Source organism: Felis catus, chromosome A1 (genome assembly GCF_018350175.1).
Source record: "Felis catus isolate Fca126 chromosome A1, F.catus_Fca126_mat1.0, whole genome shotgun sequence".
Taxonomy (NCBI): domain Eukaryota; kingdom Metazoa; phylum Chordata; class Mammalia; order Carnivora; family Felidae; genus Felis; species Felis catus.
In genome coordinates, this window is record NC_058368.1 from 187,290,980 (window position 1) to 187,312,927 (window position 21,948).

At 40.1% G+C, this 21,948-nt stretch overlaps 1 protein-coding gene across 3 annotated transcripts in view; it reads left to right on the forward strand.

Moving 5' to 3' along the window:
- The window catches only part of ATP10B (ATPase phospholipid transporting 10B (putative)), a 334,425-nt gene that overhangs the window by 242,201 nt on the left and 70,276 nt on the right, over positions 1–21,948 (forward strand). For 2 of the 3 annotated variants that reach the window (XM_045035992.1, XR_006584372.1), the window contains exon 7: positions 4,240–4,444. In XM_045035992.1, coding sequence (XP_044891927.1) covers positions 4,240–4,444 — 205 coding nt within the window. Of the gene's footprint in view, positions 1–4,239; positions 4,445–19,829; positions 20,574–21,948 lie in introns of those variants that run through there. The other variant, XM_045035995.1, reaches the window with a different exon arrangement.

The window sequence follows — 21,948 nt, forward strand, 5'->3', positions numbered from 1 at the left end:
AACTTGCCCAACATCACATGAGTAATAAGCTGTGAAGCTGGAGTTCAAATCTACTCTTTATCCCTCTACTGCACTTATTGTCCCTGACATTCCCCTTTCATTATGGGGTAGCGATGCTGACTGTTCTGCCTCTGGCATTCAAGCTTCCAGAAAGACAGCTGAGGTCAGTTCCTAACCCTGTTTTGAATAGGAAGTCCCACAGATACCTAAACCTCCTGATAAGTCCTCTTTACTCTAGTTCCTTCAAGCCCTTTTCATAAAACCCACACACTTGAGAAATGGAACCTTAAGCATCCTCTCCTCCCCTATTTCTCTCCTTTCACCTGCTCCCCCATGGACTCCAGTTGGTTAGAAACCTCTCTTGCTGTTTATTTCTCTCTTAATAAGCCCCATCTCCTCTCAGAAAGCCATTTAGCACGGCACCACTTAATTTCTCCTCGAAGCAGAATCTGCCAGATGGAGTCTTCATCCCAAGCCATGTTGATTTGTCTTATTTTTAAACAGCAGTGAACATCCCATGAAACTAAAATAGCAGTCAGTTCCCAGGTGTGACTCACTGAGCATGGAGGTGATCAAGAGCGTATGGACACATCCACCTGAGGCAGCTGTTCCAAATGACTTCCTCAGGTGGCACCCAGCCAGCTGCTGTCCACATCTGGATGTCACTCAATGCAGGGACATGCTGATTTTCCGCATCAACTGGGTTCAGCCACTCATTACCTCCCCTGGCTGGACCCCTTGGGCTGTGCATCCTTGCCTTTTCCACAGACATACTCATATTCCTGATTATTGGGGAGACAAAGTGGACCCCAGAGGACCAAGAGACTAGCACAAAGTAGCCAAGTGAAAGAAGGTCTCATTTTTTACCCTGATGTCTCATTGTTTTACAAAAAAATTCCTTTAAAATTTGACTCTGATTTTATAACCTAACTATGCTAGGGTTAATATAAACATAATTCTTCAAATTATGTACCAGCTAAATACTAAACTGTATCCTCTCACCCAGCCCCCCAAAAAAACATGTTTTTTTAAAACTAACATCCCAAAATCATGTTGATTTCATAGCCTCTGTATTCCCAGACACACATAATGGGATGTGTGCCTGAAGCATGCATGTCTCTGTTTGAGAAGCACTCATTGTATTCACAGAGATGTGCATTCTCTTTCTTGGGGATGGTAAGCCTACAACAGGGACTAAGAATGTTTCTTTACCACCACATATCATCCTAAGGAAAAGAGGATTAATATAAAGGAAAGACAGAGGTGATTGTTACTAGTAAGGCAGTGACTTCCCTGAGATCCAAGAAATAATAGAAGTCAGAGACTGGTCTGACTTACAGCATCTTGGGTGGCTCCACTTACCACATAACACCTATCATCATGATGGGAATTGACAAGACAACATGCCAGCCCAGCTCACAAAAGTGACCACTTATAAATATGTATATACCATAAGCTCATCTCCATAACCCTCCATCTTCCATCACCCTTATAGCCCATATCCCATAAGAAGCAGTGGTGTCCTTTATTAGAAGGGGGAAGAATAAAATTCACTATTCATGGATGGAGGTATGTTGGCCTTGCCTCCAATATGTCTATATATACACCAATCCCAACTAGCATTTGACAATCTTCTGAACCAGTGCCCTCTGGAATAGTTGGCAATCAGGATATTCCTCAGAGTCAAAGCCATTCTCACTAAACCCAATCTCAAATACCAGTCAGAATGCTGAGATTATAGCAATCAGGTGATACCCACCATCCCCAAAGGCATTATCTTATAGGACACAGAACTCAAAGAGGGGAGGTGGGGAAGAATGTGGACAAGTTCAGTGATAATCCTTTATCACTTGGAACAATTTTGCTACAATATTTAGGAATTTTTTTGTTTTGTTTTAAGCACCCCCTCAAAAAGAACAATAACAACAAAAAAGCAAGAGAGAAATCCAATCTTTCTTTGGCCTGTGAGATTCCTTTTCCCATGGAGAGTACAGGCCACTCCAGTTTCTTTAAGTAGTCTTATAATTGAACATTTAACAGATGTTCTCAGGGCTACTCTGAAGAAAAAAACAAATCTTTCCCTGAATCAGCAGAGAAACCATGAATTATTTTACAGTAATGTTCACCTTTCTGATGGAGGGGTATCCACCCTAAATATATCCATAAACAGATAAATATATTTCTGAAGTGCCACTGAGAAATAAATATGGGGGGTGGGGACTGACTGTCCTTGTTCTTCACAGGGGAAAAAAAGGTGATAAAATAAGCTGATGGAATCAAAAAGTGTTTAGAAACCTGTTAAATGTCTTTCCATGGAAAGAAGAAATATTACTAAGATGCTCTAGATGCATTGCCTCCCAAATCCTCAGAGGTGATTTCAATAGACATTTGGGTGATATTGCCCATTGACTGATTTTGCCAGTAGCTGCCGTGCTGTGCTTTCTGGAGCCACGGGAACTTCCAAAGAATTCTATGGGTCTTTAGCATGGCAGGGTGTTCCCCAATACTAATGTCCCTGATTATTTTGTAGACTCTGATCAGACCTTCCCTTGGTTGGCCTTCCAGATAGAAGCACACTCATTTCAGGGGACTAGGGGAATCATCTTCATAGATCTTTTATGACAAGGACAATGGGGTCTTAGGAGGGCTTGTTCAGGGTTCTCCAGGGGGCACCAAAGAGGAAGCAAGACCTCAAGCCCTTATCCTTCTTAGGGACTTTTATGAAGTCAAAAGAGAAAAGTGAAATTCCAGTCACATATCTTTCTCTGTGGAAGAGTAGTCTTGTCATGCCTGGGCACCCAGATTCTAACAGAAACTGAAGCAATAACATGCCCAGAGGGGTTCAGCATCCGTAAAGAAAACCAGCAAAGGAGAGCTTACCTCCTTAGGTCTGGCTGGTCTGAGAGGCATCCAGCTGCAAGCCAGCTGGGCTCAGTTGAAAAGACCACATGTAGAATATTGGTTTGGTTCCACATCCCATATTTAAAGAGAAACATTTCCAAATGCAGCCTTAGACAAAATAGCTCACACCTCGACAGCTCTTGAAACTATCATTCATACAAGAATAACAGAGGACACTTGGAAAGTTAAATTTGACTTGGGAAGCCCAAAAGATTTCAGGGGCCACCTGATGAATGCCTTAAAATATTTACAAAATGGTAGAAGATGGAATATATCAGGCTCTCCAGGAGAGCAGATCTAGCTCAATATTTGGCTATGTAGATGGAGGACTTTCTAAGATGAGAGCTCCTTGAAATAGAATGTCTTGCCTTGGGTAGTAGGGAGTCCTTTTGCTGTTGGTGCAAAAGCTGAGGCTGCATAACCACCTGAGACCCGAGGAGGGAGAGGGATACTTTTGAGGCAGTAGGATCTCCAAGCATTGAAAACTGTAGGGATGTGTGTCAAGCTGGACCTGGTCTCAGGTTTCAGCTCTATTTTTGTAAGACCTTGGAAACTTTTCTTGGACCCTCAATTTCCTCATTTGTGAACTGGGTCTAACAATATCTATTCTAGTGGGTTATTATGCAAGTAAATAAAGTATTAACAAACATTAATGCTTGGCACAGTAGAAATCCTACATTTGTGATTATTGCTGCCACTGTTATATCTGAGCTTGATAAATTGAATAGAAAGAGACAGTTCATAATTTCGTCAGATTTCTTTAGCCCTCTGATTCTATGATCACCATGGGTCCCATCTTGTCAACCTTACTGTTGCTGTCTTCCTAATTCCCTGACTGCCCAGAGTTTTCTGTTTCAGCACAGCCCCAGATCTTCCTCCACAATGGTCTATATCCTCACTTTCCTACTACCACTTTCCTCTCATAATTAGAAATAATCTTTCCTTGCAACCTGCTTTCTACAGGTTAGCTAGCTATTCTGGAAAATTATGTATATTAAGAGTACTATAATAATAATATAATAATATGACTATGTAGTCACCTTCTCCCTCTTCCTTCTTCGGCTAAGAAGCAAGGCTAAGCACAGTCAACAGCCAGCAGTCAATCAAAACTCTAAATGATCGTGAGAACAGATCTTCTACTAGTGGTATTCTATAGGTCATGCTTAGCTTTTCTAGAGAGATTATGATGGTGGTCATTTGGAGGTAAAATACTAAACAGTCTTGCGACAGGCTTCCTGGGGGACATTTAGGCACAGGTGGGACCTTCTTCTGTTCACTCATTTAATTTTCTAGAGAACCTTAAAACTCACTCTGACCCCTGTTGTTCTCCCACCCAAGAAAACAGCAGAGCTACGTGAAGAAGTGCTGGAAGGATGTGCGTGTGGGCGACTTCATCCAAATGCAATGCAATGAGATCATCCCAGCAGACATACTCCTGCTCTTCTCTTCAGACCCGAATGGGATCTGCCACCTGGAAACTGCCAACCTGGATGGAGAGACAAACCTCAAACAAAGGCGTGTTGTGAAGGGCTTCTCACAGCAGGTAAGGATCTTTCTAAGATTTCCAAAGGTGAGGTCAAAGGGAAGAAGCAAGCCAACTCCACTAGAAAACTGAACTCAATCTGGTGCCAGAGGGAAAGTAGGAGATGCCTCCTTTTCCCAAGCACTTAGGTACACTTAATCTTCCCAGCAAGCCTCTTAATGGGTATTATCCCTATACCACTGATGGGGAAACTGAGGCTTAAGAAAGGTAAATAACTTGCTAAAAGTCTCAGAATTCCTAAATGGGGGCCCACTATGTTTAAGGAAACTGTGGTCTCTGTTCTAAACCAAGGAGTCTAATATCTATTTGGTTACCCTTGGGACCAACCTGCTTTCCATGTTTATGCAGCCCTGCCCATCCTGCCCAGCTCTGCTCCCTCAACCTCTCCCTCCCTGAATCTTCTCTAGTACTACTTTGACCCCAGCATAAGCTTATAGGAAGGTATTGTTAACTATTTTTTCACTTGTGTACATCTTACCTTCCCTCCTAGACAAACAGAGAACAATTGTCAACATCTTTATTTAACCCCCACACTTACACATATGGTACCTTGAACATCATGGGGAAGTCATTATTGTCTGGAGGTTTAAGAGCCCAGGCTCTGGAGGTTGACAGAGCTACACTACCATTTATTAGCATTGTCACCTCAGGAAAGTTACTCCTCTCTCACTTCTTTATTCCCTCATCTGGAAAATGGGTATAAAAATAGTACCTTTTCCATTGGAGTGATTCTTAAGACTGAACAATATGTATAGTAATTACTTAGTATGAAGGTAGACATATAGTAAGAGACCAGTAAATAGTCTGCAGTAAATATCAACAGTGTTCATAGGCAATGTGTTGAGTAATTGAAACTGGGTGTGATTGATATTCCAATTTTTAATTAAAAATCCCCTTGAAAGGGTTGACTTTCAATCTGGAACCTTTCTCTGCACATGGAAAAGAATAAAATTCTATCACTTTCTTCATTCTGCCAGTCTTCGGCAGGAGAGAAATTGGATGAGTCAGGGGATTTACGGGTGAGAAGGCAAGTGCTTCATTCCTCAGAGATTATCATAAGCTAGAGTTAGGTTATCTAGATTGAAACTTCTTGAGAGAAGACAACTCCACTTACCTCACTTTGCCCCTCCCAAAGCACCGGATGAGCAGTTCTCACAAAATCTCTTTGGTACGATGGATTCCTTAGGGGTCTCTTCTCTCGCCTCTGCGTGTTTCTCCCCTAGTTCTGTTATGAGATTCACATGAGATAAAGGAAGGAACGAATGAAATATAGGGCTTGGTGCATAGTAGGCCCACAGTAAATGGTCTGTTGCTGATACCTCAGCTGCACTTACTGCCCTGGGCATGGAAACCACCATGACCACATGGCTGCCATCTGCTTTTCTTGTCATTTCTCACGTTCAGTTTTCCATTGGTCTCCAGGCCCCACCCAAGTCAGTCACTGCACTGGTGCTGGGTGTCTAAGTTTTCTCTCCTTTGCTTGTCCCCACCACATTCACCAAACCACCTTAGAGTTTACAAGGGCAGGATCTGAGGAAAGTTCACAAAGCCATTCTAGATACACAGCAATCTATTTCCTGGCTCAGGGCCCTGTGGCCTGCCCTCTAGATCAGAGACTTTTAAGCTTCTTTAAACATAATTCACAGTAAGAAATACATATTATGCATGTGCAACACACACAGGTGGATGTGTGTATGTGAGATGTAAAATTGCCACCTGATACTACATGCAAAGCACTCTGAGACTTTCTATTTCATTATTTTGCAAAGCTCTGAGAGCAGTGAAACTTGTGTTTGCTTACAAACCTACCCCTCTGCCGCCCCTTCCCAATCTCCTCATCTCTGTTCTGAGTCCTCTTTATTCTCTCTCAGGCAGCGGGTTTTCAGGGTTGTTGAGTTTCAACCAGTAGCTTCTCTTTTTGTCTCTGGCAGCAGCTCCCAAGCTGTTTCTTGTATTTTAATTAGTCAGATAGTTTGGGATTTGACTGGAATGAAGAGCCAGATAAAAGGGTCATTCACACTCCAGTGCCATAGACCATCCAATTTAATAACATCTCTCAAACTCTAACCCTGAATTCTCACAGGGTAGTTGGCATAATGATTTACAAAAAAAAAAAAAAAAAAAGTTAAATTCATTTGTGAAGGGAAGAAGATTTATTTGAGCTTGAAGGTTTTTAGCATTCTCTATTTGTTCCTTCATTCTCCCCCTCACTTTGCTTAAGTGTGTTTTTCCATTTCTGTAATAATAGTTATAATGATGACGTACTTTTATTAAGTCCTCACTGAGCCTTTGCGTGATTATCTCCTTTATCCTCACAAATCCCCACTGAGAGAGGGCTATTATTGTCCCCACTATACACCTGAAGAAAATGAAGCATAGGAAGGTTAAGTTACTTGTCCAAGGTCACTGAGCCAGGAAGTGCTTGAAACAAGATTCAAAACCAAGTTTATCCAAAGTCTCAACTCTTAAGGTTTGTAGCAGCTCATCTCCCTGGCCTATTGACTATTACCCAGAGTTTACCCAGAGATGTTTACTTGAAAGCACACATTTATCATTTTTAATATTATTTTCACATATAAGTAGTACATCGTAGGAAGAATAAAAGTAGGCTTATCCAGGTCCCTGAAAAAGGAATCTGGGCTGTTCTTTGCTATCTTGCTTCTCCCTTATGTCATCAGTGCAAAAAGATTTCTGAATATAGGTAGAATTCTCTTCTAACTCTATACTATAGCATTTCTCAAATGTGTTGGGCAGACATTGATGACAGTTGCAAGAAAAATACATTTTGCAAAATCAAAAAGACAGAAGACATTAGGTTACAAATTTTCAAATATTTCAAATATTTCTGCCAGACTTCTCAGGTACTTTGGTAAGCCCAAGGAGGAGAGGGGACAAGTACGAGTATGTACCATTTCTAAACACTTAACCACAGAAACCTTTTATTCCAAGGAACACATTCCAGGACTACTACAGGAGATGTGGGATCACAGTTTAGGGATTTGTCCCAAATACATTAGAGGTGTTCAAGATGTACCATAATTACCACAGAGAGAATCTTTTAAAAATATACATGCATCCTTCCACATTATCACTAAGTTATGGCTCACCAGGACTGAGTAGGGGTCAAGCATGCATATGTTTTAAATGTTCCCCCATATGATCTCAACATGAACCTACTACCTTCTTGAAAACCTGTACAACAGGTGTCACCTTGGGCACCTACAAAAAACACTTTTAATAATAAAAACAAAACTACCATCTCCGTGCTTCTTACATGTGCTAGTTTCTTTGCATGCATTGTCCCTGTTAGTCCTTGCAACCACCCTGCGAGATGGATATATCTATCCTCCTTTACAGATGAAACTCTGAGGAATAGAAATAGCATATCTTACCATTGTCTCAGAGAAGGTTTTGAGTACCTACAGATATGGTTTGTATGGAAATTTTATATCTTAAGTGATAAGTATCAATGGCTTTTGTTTGTTTTCCTTCTAAATCCCTAGGGGTTAATACCTTCACCTTGCCAAAAGGGTTTTTACTAACAGATTTCTAGAAATTTTCCACCCCATTCGTACACCCACACTCATTTTTACATCTTGTGGATGATGAGAGATTAGTATATTCTGTTAATTCAAAATCACTAAGACAAACTTTGTCCCAGCTCCCCTATATCAGCATTTCTCAAAGTGAAGTCTGCCAAATGCTTATCTCAAGAGAGAGTTGTTGAAAAACAAGGTTCATGGTCAAATCTGGATGGAAAAATCTGTGTCCTGTCGACCTCTCTTAGAGGGTCCAGCATACATCAACATAGTAAGGTCTCTGAGAAGATCTGCAGGCAACAGATCTTTTAAACTTTAACCCTGAGTTTTCAGAACTGTTCTTCAAGACAATAATTCTAGCATTCCCATGAAAATTTGGGGGGGAAATTAACCTGGATTGTGAAGCACACATGATCAAAGCAGATGAGCAGTAACAGAGAAGTTAACAATCTTCATGACTTAGGCAATTCATTCTCCACTTACCCAAACAGGTTCCAATGAAATTATAAACATAAAAGAGCTTCTCAAAAGTAATTTCCTCCTGTGACATGAGACATCATTCTCAAGGTTTCCAAAGAGTTGCTTTCTTTTTTTTTATAATATTTTTTAATGTTTATTTATTTTTGAGAGAGAGAAAGACAGAGAATGAGTGGAGGAGGAGCAGAGAGAGAGGGAGACACAGAATCCGAAACAGGCTCCAAGCTGTCAGCACAGAGCCCGACGCGGGGCTCGAACTCACAAACCGTAAGATCATGACCCAAGCTGAAGCCAGCCGTTCAACCGACTGAGCCACCCAGGCGCCCCCCAAAGAGTTGCTTTCAAATTCTTTTTCTCAGAATTCAACTTGGACGAGGCCAATTGTTTTCTCAATTCAGACTTTTATCATGCTGGGTGATCTTGGAATTCACAAAATTATTGACCTATTCTTGCAGTATTTATTCCCACATCCCATTGCTGAGGAAAGGGAAGGGATCCAAAATTAGTCTTATGCTAAGGTCTGCTGAGCAGGTCAGAGGACTTTATTAGAGAATTAAATTGTACCATTTTCTCTTTGGTGACATTCTGATACCTGAAATCTCTTCTTTAAAAGGATTTCCTAGATGAGTACTGGGAATTTAATGCCTGAAAAGGAGTATGTGACATTTATTTTGGTAGATGTAAATTACCAAAGCCAAAGAGTCAGAAATGAATTCTTCCAGTTAGTATTTCAGATCAAACATATTTCTGGGTATATCTTATCCAAGTCACCGAATCCTAAGTCCTACTAAAACATGTGTCAGATCATTTCCCAGTACTAAACAAGTGCTTGCTACAGCAAGTATGATATATGGACTAACCTCTTCAGCATCAATTGGAAGCTTGTTAGAAATGCAGAATTTCAGGCCCTGCCCCAACTCAATTGGAATTTGCAATTTAACAAGATCCCCAGGTGATTCCTGTGCACAGTAAAGTTTGAAAGCAGTGGCCAAGGGCATCAATGATTAATGTAATAACTGTGCTTATCTGTTTATTGCCCAAATTAAAGATTTTTAATTGACTCTCCTTTTTAACTAGCTTGCATTCCATGATGATTAGTGATTTTAAACCATTTTCTCAATTATGAAGAACCATTGTAGCTTGGATCCTCTGCAGTGAATGTGTACACTGACTTTAACATACTTAGGCAGCAGAGCACTTTGCCAAAAGATTGAGATAGGGTAAATGAGTTATTTATTTATCACCCTCGTGGTTCACTGATGATGCACCTGGAATGAAGCAAAAGGTAGATGTTCTCTCAACTCTGCCTGCCCTGACAACCAGAGAAAAAGTCTCTTTCCTGGTGGATTTTGTAATGGAACCTGCCCCTGACAGGCTGTTCCAAGTTTCCTTAAGAAAGACCCTAAGGGGTCTTTCAGGGCCCCTGGGTGGCTCAGTTGGTTACGCGTCCAACTCTTGATTTCAGCTCAGGTTATGATCTTGTGATTCATGATTTCAAGACCCACGTTGGGGCTCCACACTGCTGACAGCACGAAGCCCACTTGGGATTCTCTCTCTCTCTCTCTCTCTCTCTCTCTCTCTTTCTCTCTCTCTCTCTCTCTCTCTCTCTCTCTCTCTCTCTCTGGCCCTCCTCCACTCACACACACTCTCTCACTCAAAATAAATAAATTAATTAAAAAAAAAAAAAGAACGATAGCCCTTCTACCTATTATCCACTGCTTAAATGTTGAGCAGAGATCAAATTTTCTAGTGTCCCTTTAATATAAAATCTACATGATGATATATGATGATAATAAATAATATCAACAGAGGGGCGCCTGGGTGGCACAGTCGGTTAAGCGTCCGACTTCAGCCAGGTCACGATCTCGCGGTCCGTGAGTTCGAGCCCCGCGTCAGGCTCTGGGCTGATGGCTCGGAGCCTGGAGCCTGTTTCCGAGGCTGTGTCTCCCTCTCTCTCTGCCCCTCCCCCGTTCATGCTCTGTTTCTCTCTGTCCCAAAAATAAATAAAAAACGTTGAAAAAAAAATTAAAAAAAAAATCAACAGATAGGTTGATTAAACATATACTGTGTGCCATAGGCAGTTCTCCTAAGTGTTTTATACCTATTATCTCTTTATACTCCCCATAAATAACCCTGTGAGATAAGCACTTTGATTATCGCCATTTGACAGATGAGTTAAGTAACCCTGCTAGCAGTGGACTAAGCTTGGACTTAAACTCAGGATTATCTTATTTTAACTCTTTATTATGAAAATTTTCAAGCATATCCAAAAGTAGGGAGAATAATATGATAAGTTTGTAATGTGCCCATCACCTGATTTCAACAATCAACTCATAATCAATCTTGTTTTATCAATAGCCTCACCCTCTTCATTCTGCAATTTATTTCAAAGCAAATCTTCAATGTTGCAACATTTTACTGGCAAACATTTTAATATATATCTCTCAAGGATAGGATTTCTTAAAAATGCCCCTATACCATTATCATTCCTAAAATATTAGCATTAATTCCTTGATATCAACTTTCAATTCAGTGTTCAATATCTTCCAGTTTATTTGAATCAGAATCCAAACAAGTCTAGAGGTGCATGGGTGGCTCAGTCAGTTAAGCATCCAACTTCAGCTCAGATCATGATCTCATGGTTCATGAGTTTGAGCCCCACATCAAGCTCTCTGCTTTCAGCACAGGGTCTGCTTAGGATCCTCTGTCCCCCATCTCTCTGCCCCTGCCCCACTTTTGCTCTCTCTGTCTCTCAAAAATAAATAAAAACATTTTTTTTTAAAAAAGCAGAATCCAAATAAGTCTAAACACTTAGATAAGCTTAACTCTCTTTTATTCAATAGGTTCCCTATTCATCTTTCTTTTTGTTTGTTTGTTTTTCTTGTATATTTAGTTCTTGTTGCTGAATAAATAAGATTGTTTGTTCTATGAAATTTCCCATAGTCTGGATTTTGCTGATCGCATTGTCTCCCAGTTATGTCATTTAACATGTCTCCCTGTTCATTGTATTTCTGTAAATTGGCAGTTAGAGCTAGTGCCTAAATCTGATTCAGGTTAGATTTGTGTTTGTGGGTGGATATGTCGCTGTTGCATGAATTGATTCCCTACCATCCTGCACAGGTGACCAATGAGTTTGTCTATTTTACTATCAATATGCACTCATGGATTTAAACATATTTGATGTGTGTCAAATCAGTGCGTTTGTTATCTTTATTGATTGCCCCATTTTTAGCCAGTGGGACCTTCTTCACATTGGCTCCTGAGCTCTTTTTCATGACCTCAATAGTCTTCAATAGATCTAGTCCCTTTTAAGAGAAAATGGTGTTTAGAAATCACAATAAGTACATGTTGAAGGTACATATTGGTATTGGATTGATCATTATTTCTGTGCCATTAAATGGACAGAACTAGAACTTTTTAAAGATTAAATAGATGAGGATTTATGCTAGTACTTGAAATTTAGGACTAGAGGTCTTTACACAACCTCACCAGTATTAAATATGTAAGTCCTTCTCCCACATTAGACAGTCAATTAGCCTCTGTAGTACAAAGTATACTGTAGTTTGATATTTGACACAAACAATCCTTAGAAGTAGAAAGGGAAGAATTAGTAATAATTTCAAGATGGGGAAACAATTTCTAAAAGATTAAATCTTATCAAAGTTTCCTCAGCTAATGCAGGGTTATGCCAAACTTGGAAGGCAATTTGGATGTACCTGATTATTTTTCCCTTTGCTAAAGTAATTCTTAGATCCCTTTACATGTTTATTTCTCAAATAAATACAATTTCACAAATATGAAAATAATGAAACTATACAATTATTTGCAATGATAATAATGAGACCATGATGGACACAACCCTAAAAAAAACTTACTTTTATTTTTTGCAGTCCTCTGACCTTTTTTTGGTGATTCTCCCCTCCAGAGGTCTTCTAAGGCATGAGCGCGTGTGCAGGCATGCACACACACACACACACACACACACACACACACACACACACACACACCACAAACATGGGAGATCCTTTCTCCTTCCCAGTGTTTAGCACTATTTGAAAACTTCTATTAAAAAGTCTTTTTTAGGGGTGCCTGGGAGGCTCAGTTGGTTGAACGTCTGACTTTGGCTCAGGTCATGGCCTCATGGTTCATGGGTTAGATCCCTGCTTCCAGTTCTGTACTGACAACTCAGAGCCTGGAGCCTCCTTCAGATTCTGTGTCTCCCTCTCTCTCCGCCCCTCCCCTGCTTGTGCTCTGTCTCACTCTGTCTCTCAACAACAAATAAATGTTAGAAAACATTTTTAAAAAGTCTTTTTTTTAATTTTTGTCCCTTTAGGGCCTTATGAGGAAGCTCTGCTAGGTTATATGAAAGATATGATCATCTAAAGGTGTTAATAGATCATAGCTTCAAGTTTTCTTCTTTCCCACTGTCTCCCTACCCCATGATAACATATTTACATTTTGATAGTGGTCTTCACAGTCTTAACCACTAAGGATAACTGTGAGTATTTCAGCCCAATGTGGGAAATATTTGATGCCTCAAAGGAGAACCATACCAATCTAGTATAAGGATTAGTCAAGACTCTTGACTGCATGTGACAGAACCCCAATTCAAAATAGCTTAGACAGAGATTTTATTGAAAGAAAACAGGGTGAATTGGGCCTTAGGGTCATGTCAACCAGAAATTTGGAATCCATCAGTGCAATGCTCATTTTTTTGTCTGTGTTTCTCTCTGTATTTGGCTTTCATCTCTCACAAACTGACCTACACTCACAGCTTCACCTCTTGAGAGGGACTGGGAAAGAGACACAGGTTGGTCTGGCTGGTATTATGTACCCACCCCTAGACCAATTAACTCAGGCCAGAGGGAAAGGCATCCTCTGCTTCAACTGTATGGTGGAAATTGGTCTAGGTGCAGGAGAGTTCTGAGCAGCTCAGCAATAAATATCCATTATATAATTATGCTATATACACCCAACTTACTGTTGACCAAGTTCCTCTATCCTTAAGGAGAGAGGACTGAGGTTGTCTGTCTTTCTCCCATGCCCCTAGTGGTATTCCTGCTTACAAAACCTTCCTTCCCTATCTGCCTTCTCTCTGCCTCCACAACATCCTCTGCAATGTACCCAGAGTGAATCTCTCCTTCCTCTGTGCTTCCATAGACTTATCACTCTCAGCAGTAGTGCCTACCTCACTGTGTTTCAGTCAATAAATTCATTTACCCAACTAGTATCTGATTAGATCTGTGCTAGGATATTTTGTTGTTGTTCATGAGAGGTGACACATTATGGTCATCTGTTCTGTGACTAACTTAATATTGAAGTTTCTCAAACCAGAATTCATACTGTCTTTTTTGTGATCTTCTTTGCCAAAAATATGAGGTACAAAATATTGGATGTCATGTTACTTTCTTTGGTCTCAGTTATCCACAGCAAGAAAAACGGATGCAGAAAAAATTTGCCAGTTTAACACTGTATTCTGTTAAGGCAGCACTGCCCACTTGGTGGCAGACGTCCATATTTCAGGTATCATGTATTCACTCACTGATTCACCAGTGGGTCCTTGAATATATCCTCTGTGCCAGGTGCTATAGTGTTCAGCTGTAAATGAGAGAGAGGCTGTGACTCTATACTCTAACAGGGAATCACAAAGACATTTATTAATAAACAGTCCCACAAACAATTAGTAATTGTTTCCTTTTAAGAATGACAGAAAACATCATTCTTTTTGCAGTATTTTCTTGGCATGTCAAACCCATGCCTTATAGCTTGGAAAATGTCATAACTTGATTTTGAGATTAAATTTAGTCTTAGCCCTGAATAAGAATCAGAACATTTGTACACTTAAAAAAAGGCCACACAAGACTGTATGGAATCCTTAGATCGCATCTCCTGCCCACAGCCCTGTAACCCAGTCTGTGTGCTTTGGTGGGAATCTCTTGGGCAGGCAGGGACACACACCCAGGTGATTGCATATGCAGATCATTTCCTCACCCAGAGTCAGAAAGGAAAGTAACTGCCAGTCACTCTGTTGCAGGTTATCTTGAAAAGAACCTCAACCACTGGCCAGGGACAGGAAGGTTATCAAATGCTGGTAACTGTCATTATTTTTCAGACAGAATTCTCAGAAATCAGAGGGTTGCTTATTTGTATGCCAGGAAGGAAACCTCAGTTACCTGGATCAGCAGCTAGGGAGTGAAGAACATTTGATTTGAGCTTTCTCCAAACTAATAAGCTTTAAAAAAGAAGCGAAACTTTAAAGAGTATTCTCCTAAGGTTGCATGCGGTGTATCTCCTGTGTAGCCCCTGGAAGGCTGTAATCTGTGTATCTGAAACCTGGCTCCACCTCCATGAGCCCTCCACAAAGACTTAGTTCTGCTTTGCCATCCTCTGTCCAGTATGGGGCTGATTTTCTAGTCATCTACCCTGAGGGTCATGTAGAAACAGAGACAGAGCTGCACCAAAGCTTGGTCATCCCAGATTCAATTCTTTTTCACACATGTCCCTGGATCAAAGTAAAAACTCTGTAAATAAGTACATTCTGTGTTTAAGGAAAAAATTTAGCTGACTTCTGTCTCTCTTCTACTAACAGACTCTTTCTTGAATATTTCCTAATGACCGTGGTGGGGTTTCAAAGTGATCTAAAGTATACTTCTTATCCTCTAAGAATTTAAGACTGTGGGTACCTATTTTTTTTTAATTTAAAGACCCTTTGTGATTATCAAAAATCTTTGAAAACATTACCCCTCCCCAACCCTCATATCTGAAAGCAATTGTCCTTTTCCATTATTATGAAAATAAAACAAAAAGCTGTGGATTTGGATTTGTAATTTGCTGATCTCAAGAATCCCTGCAGAAATTGGAAAACCATGTGTATGAGACTTATTTTTACTCTGTCTACAGATGGCTTCTTGCTGCATATAGGGATTTGTAGATAAGTTACAATGTTGAATCTACCAATTGGCTTGTAGAAATGGCTTGGTATTTAACTATTAAGAGTGTAAGATATTACAAGTTCCAAGTGAGTAGTATGGATATTAAGAATTGTCTGTTCAAAGGAAGTAGAGATTGCTACTGTCTGTGGTGGACACATGGGTCCTTAAGAAGTCTAACACTTGAGCTTGGCAATGGAAGTTTAAGAGAATTATCAATATGGAAAACCTGCAAATAAGCATGAAAAAGGCCCAGAGGGTTTTTTTTTCCTGTGGGCAGATAGCATTAAATGCTTACATCAAGGAAAGGACATGTATAAGCTTTAGAATCAGACAAACCTTGGTGCTCATGAGCTGTGTGACCTTGGGCAAGCTACTTAGTACAATCAACACTCAGTTCTCTTTCCAATAAAATGGGACTAACCTGTCCTGAACTCTCTACAGGAAATCTGGGAAGATCGATTAAGATCAAGTAAATAAGGGGCAGTATTTTGTGAACTGCAATTTCACCAAATAAATAAAAATCATTAGTTTTTAAAGATGGAGATCTATCCATGCAAATGAATAGGCCACTGTTTTTATCAGACTTCTTTTTGCAAGAAGCAGAAATAGTTCTGGCTAACTTAAGCAAAATAGTATCCTTGCAAAAATGTGGTGGGAGGTAGGGTAGAAGGGAAGAAGAATCACACAGTCTGGCTCACAGAATCAAAGGAAAGTTGAAACCCCAGCTCCCAAAAAAGAACCAAAAAAAGGAAATCTCAGTGCAATGGGAGAGTATTGGAAGAAGCAATTACTTCATGATCTCATTTGTTTTTCCTTCCTTGAGTCATTGCACTCAAGTCAAAGTCCCAGAGTGAGCAAGTCTAATGGGAAGGGCATCCTGACTTAGAATTCATCAACATTACAAAGCACAGAGGAGAGGTAATTTCTCAAAAGGAAGTCAAAGGATTGTTAAGGAAAAGAGAGCAGATTGGAAGGTGGGTAGCCAGAAAGCAACTATCTACTACAAATAATTTCAAAAACTCATTAATACATTTATATAATCATATTTATTAATCAACTTGAAATTCATTTGTGAAGAACAGTGGAAAATAAGTCTAGGAAAATAAAAGTTGAGGTCAGTGCAGGGGAAATAGCCTATTCTGGCTACTAGAACATATTTCATCCTGTTTGCTAAACCTTGGCCTTCCCAGTGGTCCTTGGGGGATGCAGCTTGTTGGTTCTGAGCCGTAGGTCAGTGAGGATACCTTAACCCCAAAGAAGGGGTTATACATATTGCCATTGATGTACCTGGGATAATCTGGGAGTTTTGAGTTATTTTATGATTGCAATAATTGACTTGTGTCAGAAACCTCTCCCTGGTGGGGCACCTGGGTGGCTCAGTCAGTTATGCGTCCAACTTTGGTTCAGGTCATGATCTCATGGTTCATGAGTTCAAGCCCCACATTGGGCTGTCTGCTGACAGCTCAGAGCCTGGAGTCTGCTTCAGATTCTGTACCTCCCTCTCTTTTTGCCCCTCCCCTGCTCATGCTCTGTCACTCTCTCTCAAAAATAAATATTAAAAAAAAAAGTGAAGAAACTCTCCCTTCTTTCTGATTCTCACTTTCCCCCATGCCTCATATATAATGGATATTCAATATGTTTGAATACATGAATGAATGGATAAGAGACTAGTCTGGCCCATGTTGGAATGTTGGGATCTAGGACTTTATCTATTTTTTTTAATTAGTTGAGCCAAAGAATTTCCTTACAAGAAGTCCTATTCCCATGAATCAAAGTTAAGATTTGTCCCTGGGGCTTTTCCCAATTGTTTAGGGTGATCTTTACAGAGAGGTCTTCCTTTCATCTCTTCATCCATCACCTTTCAATATATACATTCCTAATATCACCCTCTCCAGTACTAACCTTATCTCAACAAGTCTTGGTGGTATGCCTGTTGCCACAAGGTATTATGGGAGATGCCCCAGATGAAGCTAGCAGGCTATGAGAGGAAGCATAGATTCAGATATGTAAGTGTTAAATGGAGTCACGAGCAGTGTGATGTGGAAGCACATAAAAAGGAACAATTCTCATTGGCTGGGGTGAAAGGGTCTATGGAGATTTGGGTGGGCTTCACAGAGGAGGTAGCAAAAAAAAACCCTCTTAAGTGCTTAAAAAATTAATATATGTATATGTGTATGTATGTATGTATGTATGTATACAATCCTCAAAAGAATGTCCCCTATCTAGGTAGGGTCTTAACCTCTACCCTTTGAAGGTACCCCACTTTAAAATGCAAATATACTTGGAAAAGATAACACATTGCATTGGTTATTAGTTGTGGTCTTTTCTATATATTTTCTACTATATTTTAGACAAGGAATTCACTTTTTTCCATTATCAGTTCCCTTTTATTTTTAACCTTAGCACAGTACATATATTGCAAGGAAACCCCCACCATGCTTATATAATAGACTCCAGAGTTTATATAGTATAGAGTGATATATGCAGATGTCTCTTATTACAAGTCATTAGGACCCTCCCTCCCCCCCAGTCAAAAAACCTAACCTTTTTTTTTTCCAATTGAAGAGAAAGGAAAAAAAAATCCTATCATGTCCTCTCCTGATGGACAGATAGGTTAGAGGGTGTCTCAATCTGGGCAACTTTATATCTCCTTACCCTGAATTTGTTCTAAAACAATGCTCAGTTCTATGCAGGAAACACTGGGCAATGTCCTTAAACATTTTTGGTCATCACATCTGGCAGAAGGGGAGAGTGCTACTGGTATCAAGTTCTTAAAGACCAGGAATGCTGCTAAAAGTCAAAGAATTATCCAGCCCAAAATGTCAATAGTGCCAAAGTTGAGATACTCTGGTCTAGAAATGCCTTGACCTGCCTACCAACTAGCTGTCTATATAGATCTTAAGAAAAAGGATGAGAGTGAGCCAATGACTATAAGAAAAACCTTTTATAAAACATAGAAATCTTTTAGACACAATCAAAAATATTCAATAGAGGCAAATCAAAGGTCATCATGACAATATTATGTAATTTAGGTTTTTTATGCTTCTTTATTTGACCCACATTAAAAAGGATGATGCTAATCATGATCATGATAATAATGATGATTTCTAGGCATTGGGGTTTGCTTATTTTTTTATTAAGATATAAGTCACTAATTAGTTTTAGGTACATAACATAATTATTTCATATTTGTATATACTGTGAAATCACAATAAGTCTAGTTAACATCCATTACCTCACATAGTTATAATTTTTTTTCTTGTGATGAGATCTTTTAAGATGTACTCTTAGCAACTTTCAAATATACAGTACAATATTATTAACTATAGTCTTGCTATACATTGCATTGCATGACTTATTTTTTAACTGAAAGTTTATTATCTTTTGATCCCCTTTACCCATTTCACCCACCCCATCTCTGGCAGCCTCCAATCTGTTCTCTAGATCTATGAGCTCAGTGTTTGGGGGGTTGGTTTTTTAATTCCACATATATGAATTTATTTATTATATCAGATACTTCAATTATAAAAAGTAGGAAAGGAACATAGGAAAGGAAATGGAGCCAAGAGGAGACCTTAAACACTGATCTTTCCTTTGTGCATCAAAATAACACCATGGTTTAAGAGAGCAAACCATATGACATCAGAAGTCCTATGGTTAAATCCTGTGTTCTCATTTTGCTATCTGTGTGTCACTGGGAAAATCACTGGATCTCCTTGACCTTAATTCCTTCACTTGTAAAATAGAGATAATAATCATACCTACCTGATAGCATTATTGTGTAATTTAAAGGCAATAGTGTATATAAGATATTTAGTTGGTTCTTGGCACACAGCAAGCACTCAATAAGTTCTGTGGCAAGAACAGTAAAAGTAGAGGACAAAGAGGATTAAACATATCGATGATGGCGACAACAATGATGGTAATTAGCTTTGGATTCCAGTGATTTGAGGGGCAGTCATGGTCCTGTTACCAGTCACAAGACAATTGCTTTACTTCAGTCTCCATTTGCACATCTACCAGTTACTGTGAGAACCTAATGACAGGTGCCTGGCACATTGTGTGTGTTCAGAGGAGGTGGGTCTGGCCTGAAGAACTGCAGAGACATACACCTTCCTCTCTGGAAAGGCTTTATCTTTTCCTGGACCCTGATGGCTCCCCAGGCCTTTTTGCTTATTAGTGGGGCTTTCTCAGGTAAAGGGCTGAGTCGGAAAGAAATGTCAGATAGGTAGGCTACATCCGCAAGCTAAAAAGAGCTGTGTGGTAATGAATCAGAAGGGAATCAGAAACTTCTGACCAAGGTTAAAATGAGGACCCTCAGGACACCTGGGTGACTCAGTTGCTTAAGCCTTGGGCCCAGATCATGATCTCAGAGTTCATGAGTCCAAGCCTCACAATGGGCTCTATGCTGACAGCTCAGAGCCTAGAGCCTGCTTTGGATATTTTCTCTCTCTCTCTCTCTCTCTGCCCCTCCCCAGCTTATGCTCTGTCTCTCATAAATAAATTAACATTAAAAATAAAAAATAATGACCCTGACAGATTTATAGGGTTTCGTATAGTGCCCCCCCCCATGCCTTCCTATCCTTGGTTCTCCTGGCAACTCCCTGGAGTGGCTATAGCAAGTCCTTCAGAACAAGTAATCCTGAGAAGTTATCTTGGAAGGTAGCAAGACCCACATGCCCCTCTTCATAGCCCATCTTGAGGAAGGAAGTAGGAAGCCCAGGGAAAAGGTAATTAGAAAGGGTGAAGCCACCTCTCCAGGATAGAGGGAGACAGAGGACCCAAGGCCAGTTCCCAGAAGAAAAAGAGAACAAGGGACATTTGAGGAAGGTGACCAGGAAGCCCCAGCAGAGGGACAAGAGTCGCAAACCTCACATTGCTGGCATCTGCTGGGTATGATTAAACAGACACCGTGGACTGACTGCAGCAGGATCATTAGCTCTGAGACCCGCTGCCACTCATACCTGAAATGAGTTTGGATTTAGAAAGCCTGCAATGAACCGAGAGGTATAGCTCAGAGTGAAGCACACGGCTTAATCAGAGGCATGAAAGCAGCTGACAAATTACAGCGTGATTTGTCATCATCTCAGGACTCGGCAAGTGTTTGTCCCTGAAAGAATCGATACCTGGAGAGAAAAGGACCATATTTTTAGAAACTCCTGGATGGGTAATTTATTTCAAGTGAGTGGAGAGTTTATTTATGTTGGCGCCCCCACAGATCCAATGGACAGTATATTTATACGAAGCCAGAAAATGCTATCATTTCTTCTAATCAATTTGCCCCTTTGAACAGCTGTACCTTGAAGCTTTTGGCAATAAATTCAGGCCCCATGCCGAAAGCTCTACCCAGGAAACCATTTCTAATCCCATCTTTAACACTCCTTCCTTCTACATAGCGTGTTACATCTGCTAAAACTTTCCACATGAATTCTATCTTTCCAGACACAAATGAAATGGACAGGGAAGGTGGTGTTAGCCCCAGTCTACAGAGTAGGAAACTGAGGCTTGAGAATTGAAGGGAGTATTAGCCAATGTGGATAGAAAGCAAGATCTCCTCTTCTCCAGTTGTGTCCCTTGCCCCCAACATTGGACTCTAAGATATTGTACAACTAGATAACCTAATGAAAGAGAAATCATGGAGAAAAAGGCAAGAATGTGTCTGAAGTACTTAGCTATAGGAATGTTTACTTGGGCGGGAGGGGGCAGCATGCTGTGCAAGTAGAAAACAAGGGGCCTGCAGTCATACTTGGGTTCAAATCCCAGTGCTGGTACAGCTATGAGCAGCCTACCTACCCTTCTGAGCCATGGTTTTTCCATCCCTAAAGAGAGGATGATTAGTATTCTTCATAGAATAATTATAAATGTAAAAATAAATAATATGTGGGGCACCTGGCTGGTTCAGTCGGTTGAGCATCCAACTCTTGATTTCAGTTCAGGTCATGATCTCACGGTCATGGGATCAAGCCCTGCATCAGGCTCTGCACTGGGTGTGGAGCCTGCTTGGGATTCTTTCTCCCCCTCTCCTTCTGCCTGTCTCTCTCTCCCTCTCTCTCCCTCTCTCTCCCTCTCCCTCTAAAAATATATATATATATATATTTATTCATATAATGATAGTATGTCCTCATCACAGCATCTAGAAGAAGCAAGAGTACAGGAAAGCCTGTTTATTGGCTACAGTTTTCACATCATGTTTACAACAGAAAAACAAATTGAGACAATATAACTGTTCTCTAGTGAAATGGTTAAATGAACATGGTGGCATTCATACACCAGGTTTCTATCCAGGTGTTAAGATGTATAAAAAATTTAAGATGTAAAAACTTTCAGTTTATATGAACACCATCTCATCTTCCAAAATCCATAAATGTGTGCACATTACACATGTATGTGTTTTGTACAATTTACACGCACACACACACATGTATATATGTATTTTAACCCTGGAAGTATTATACACACAAGAATATTAATTCTGGTTACCTTTAGGTGGTGTGATTTATAATCTCTTTTTTATTATTTCTGTGCTGCCCAATGTGGTAGCCACCTGCCACATGTA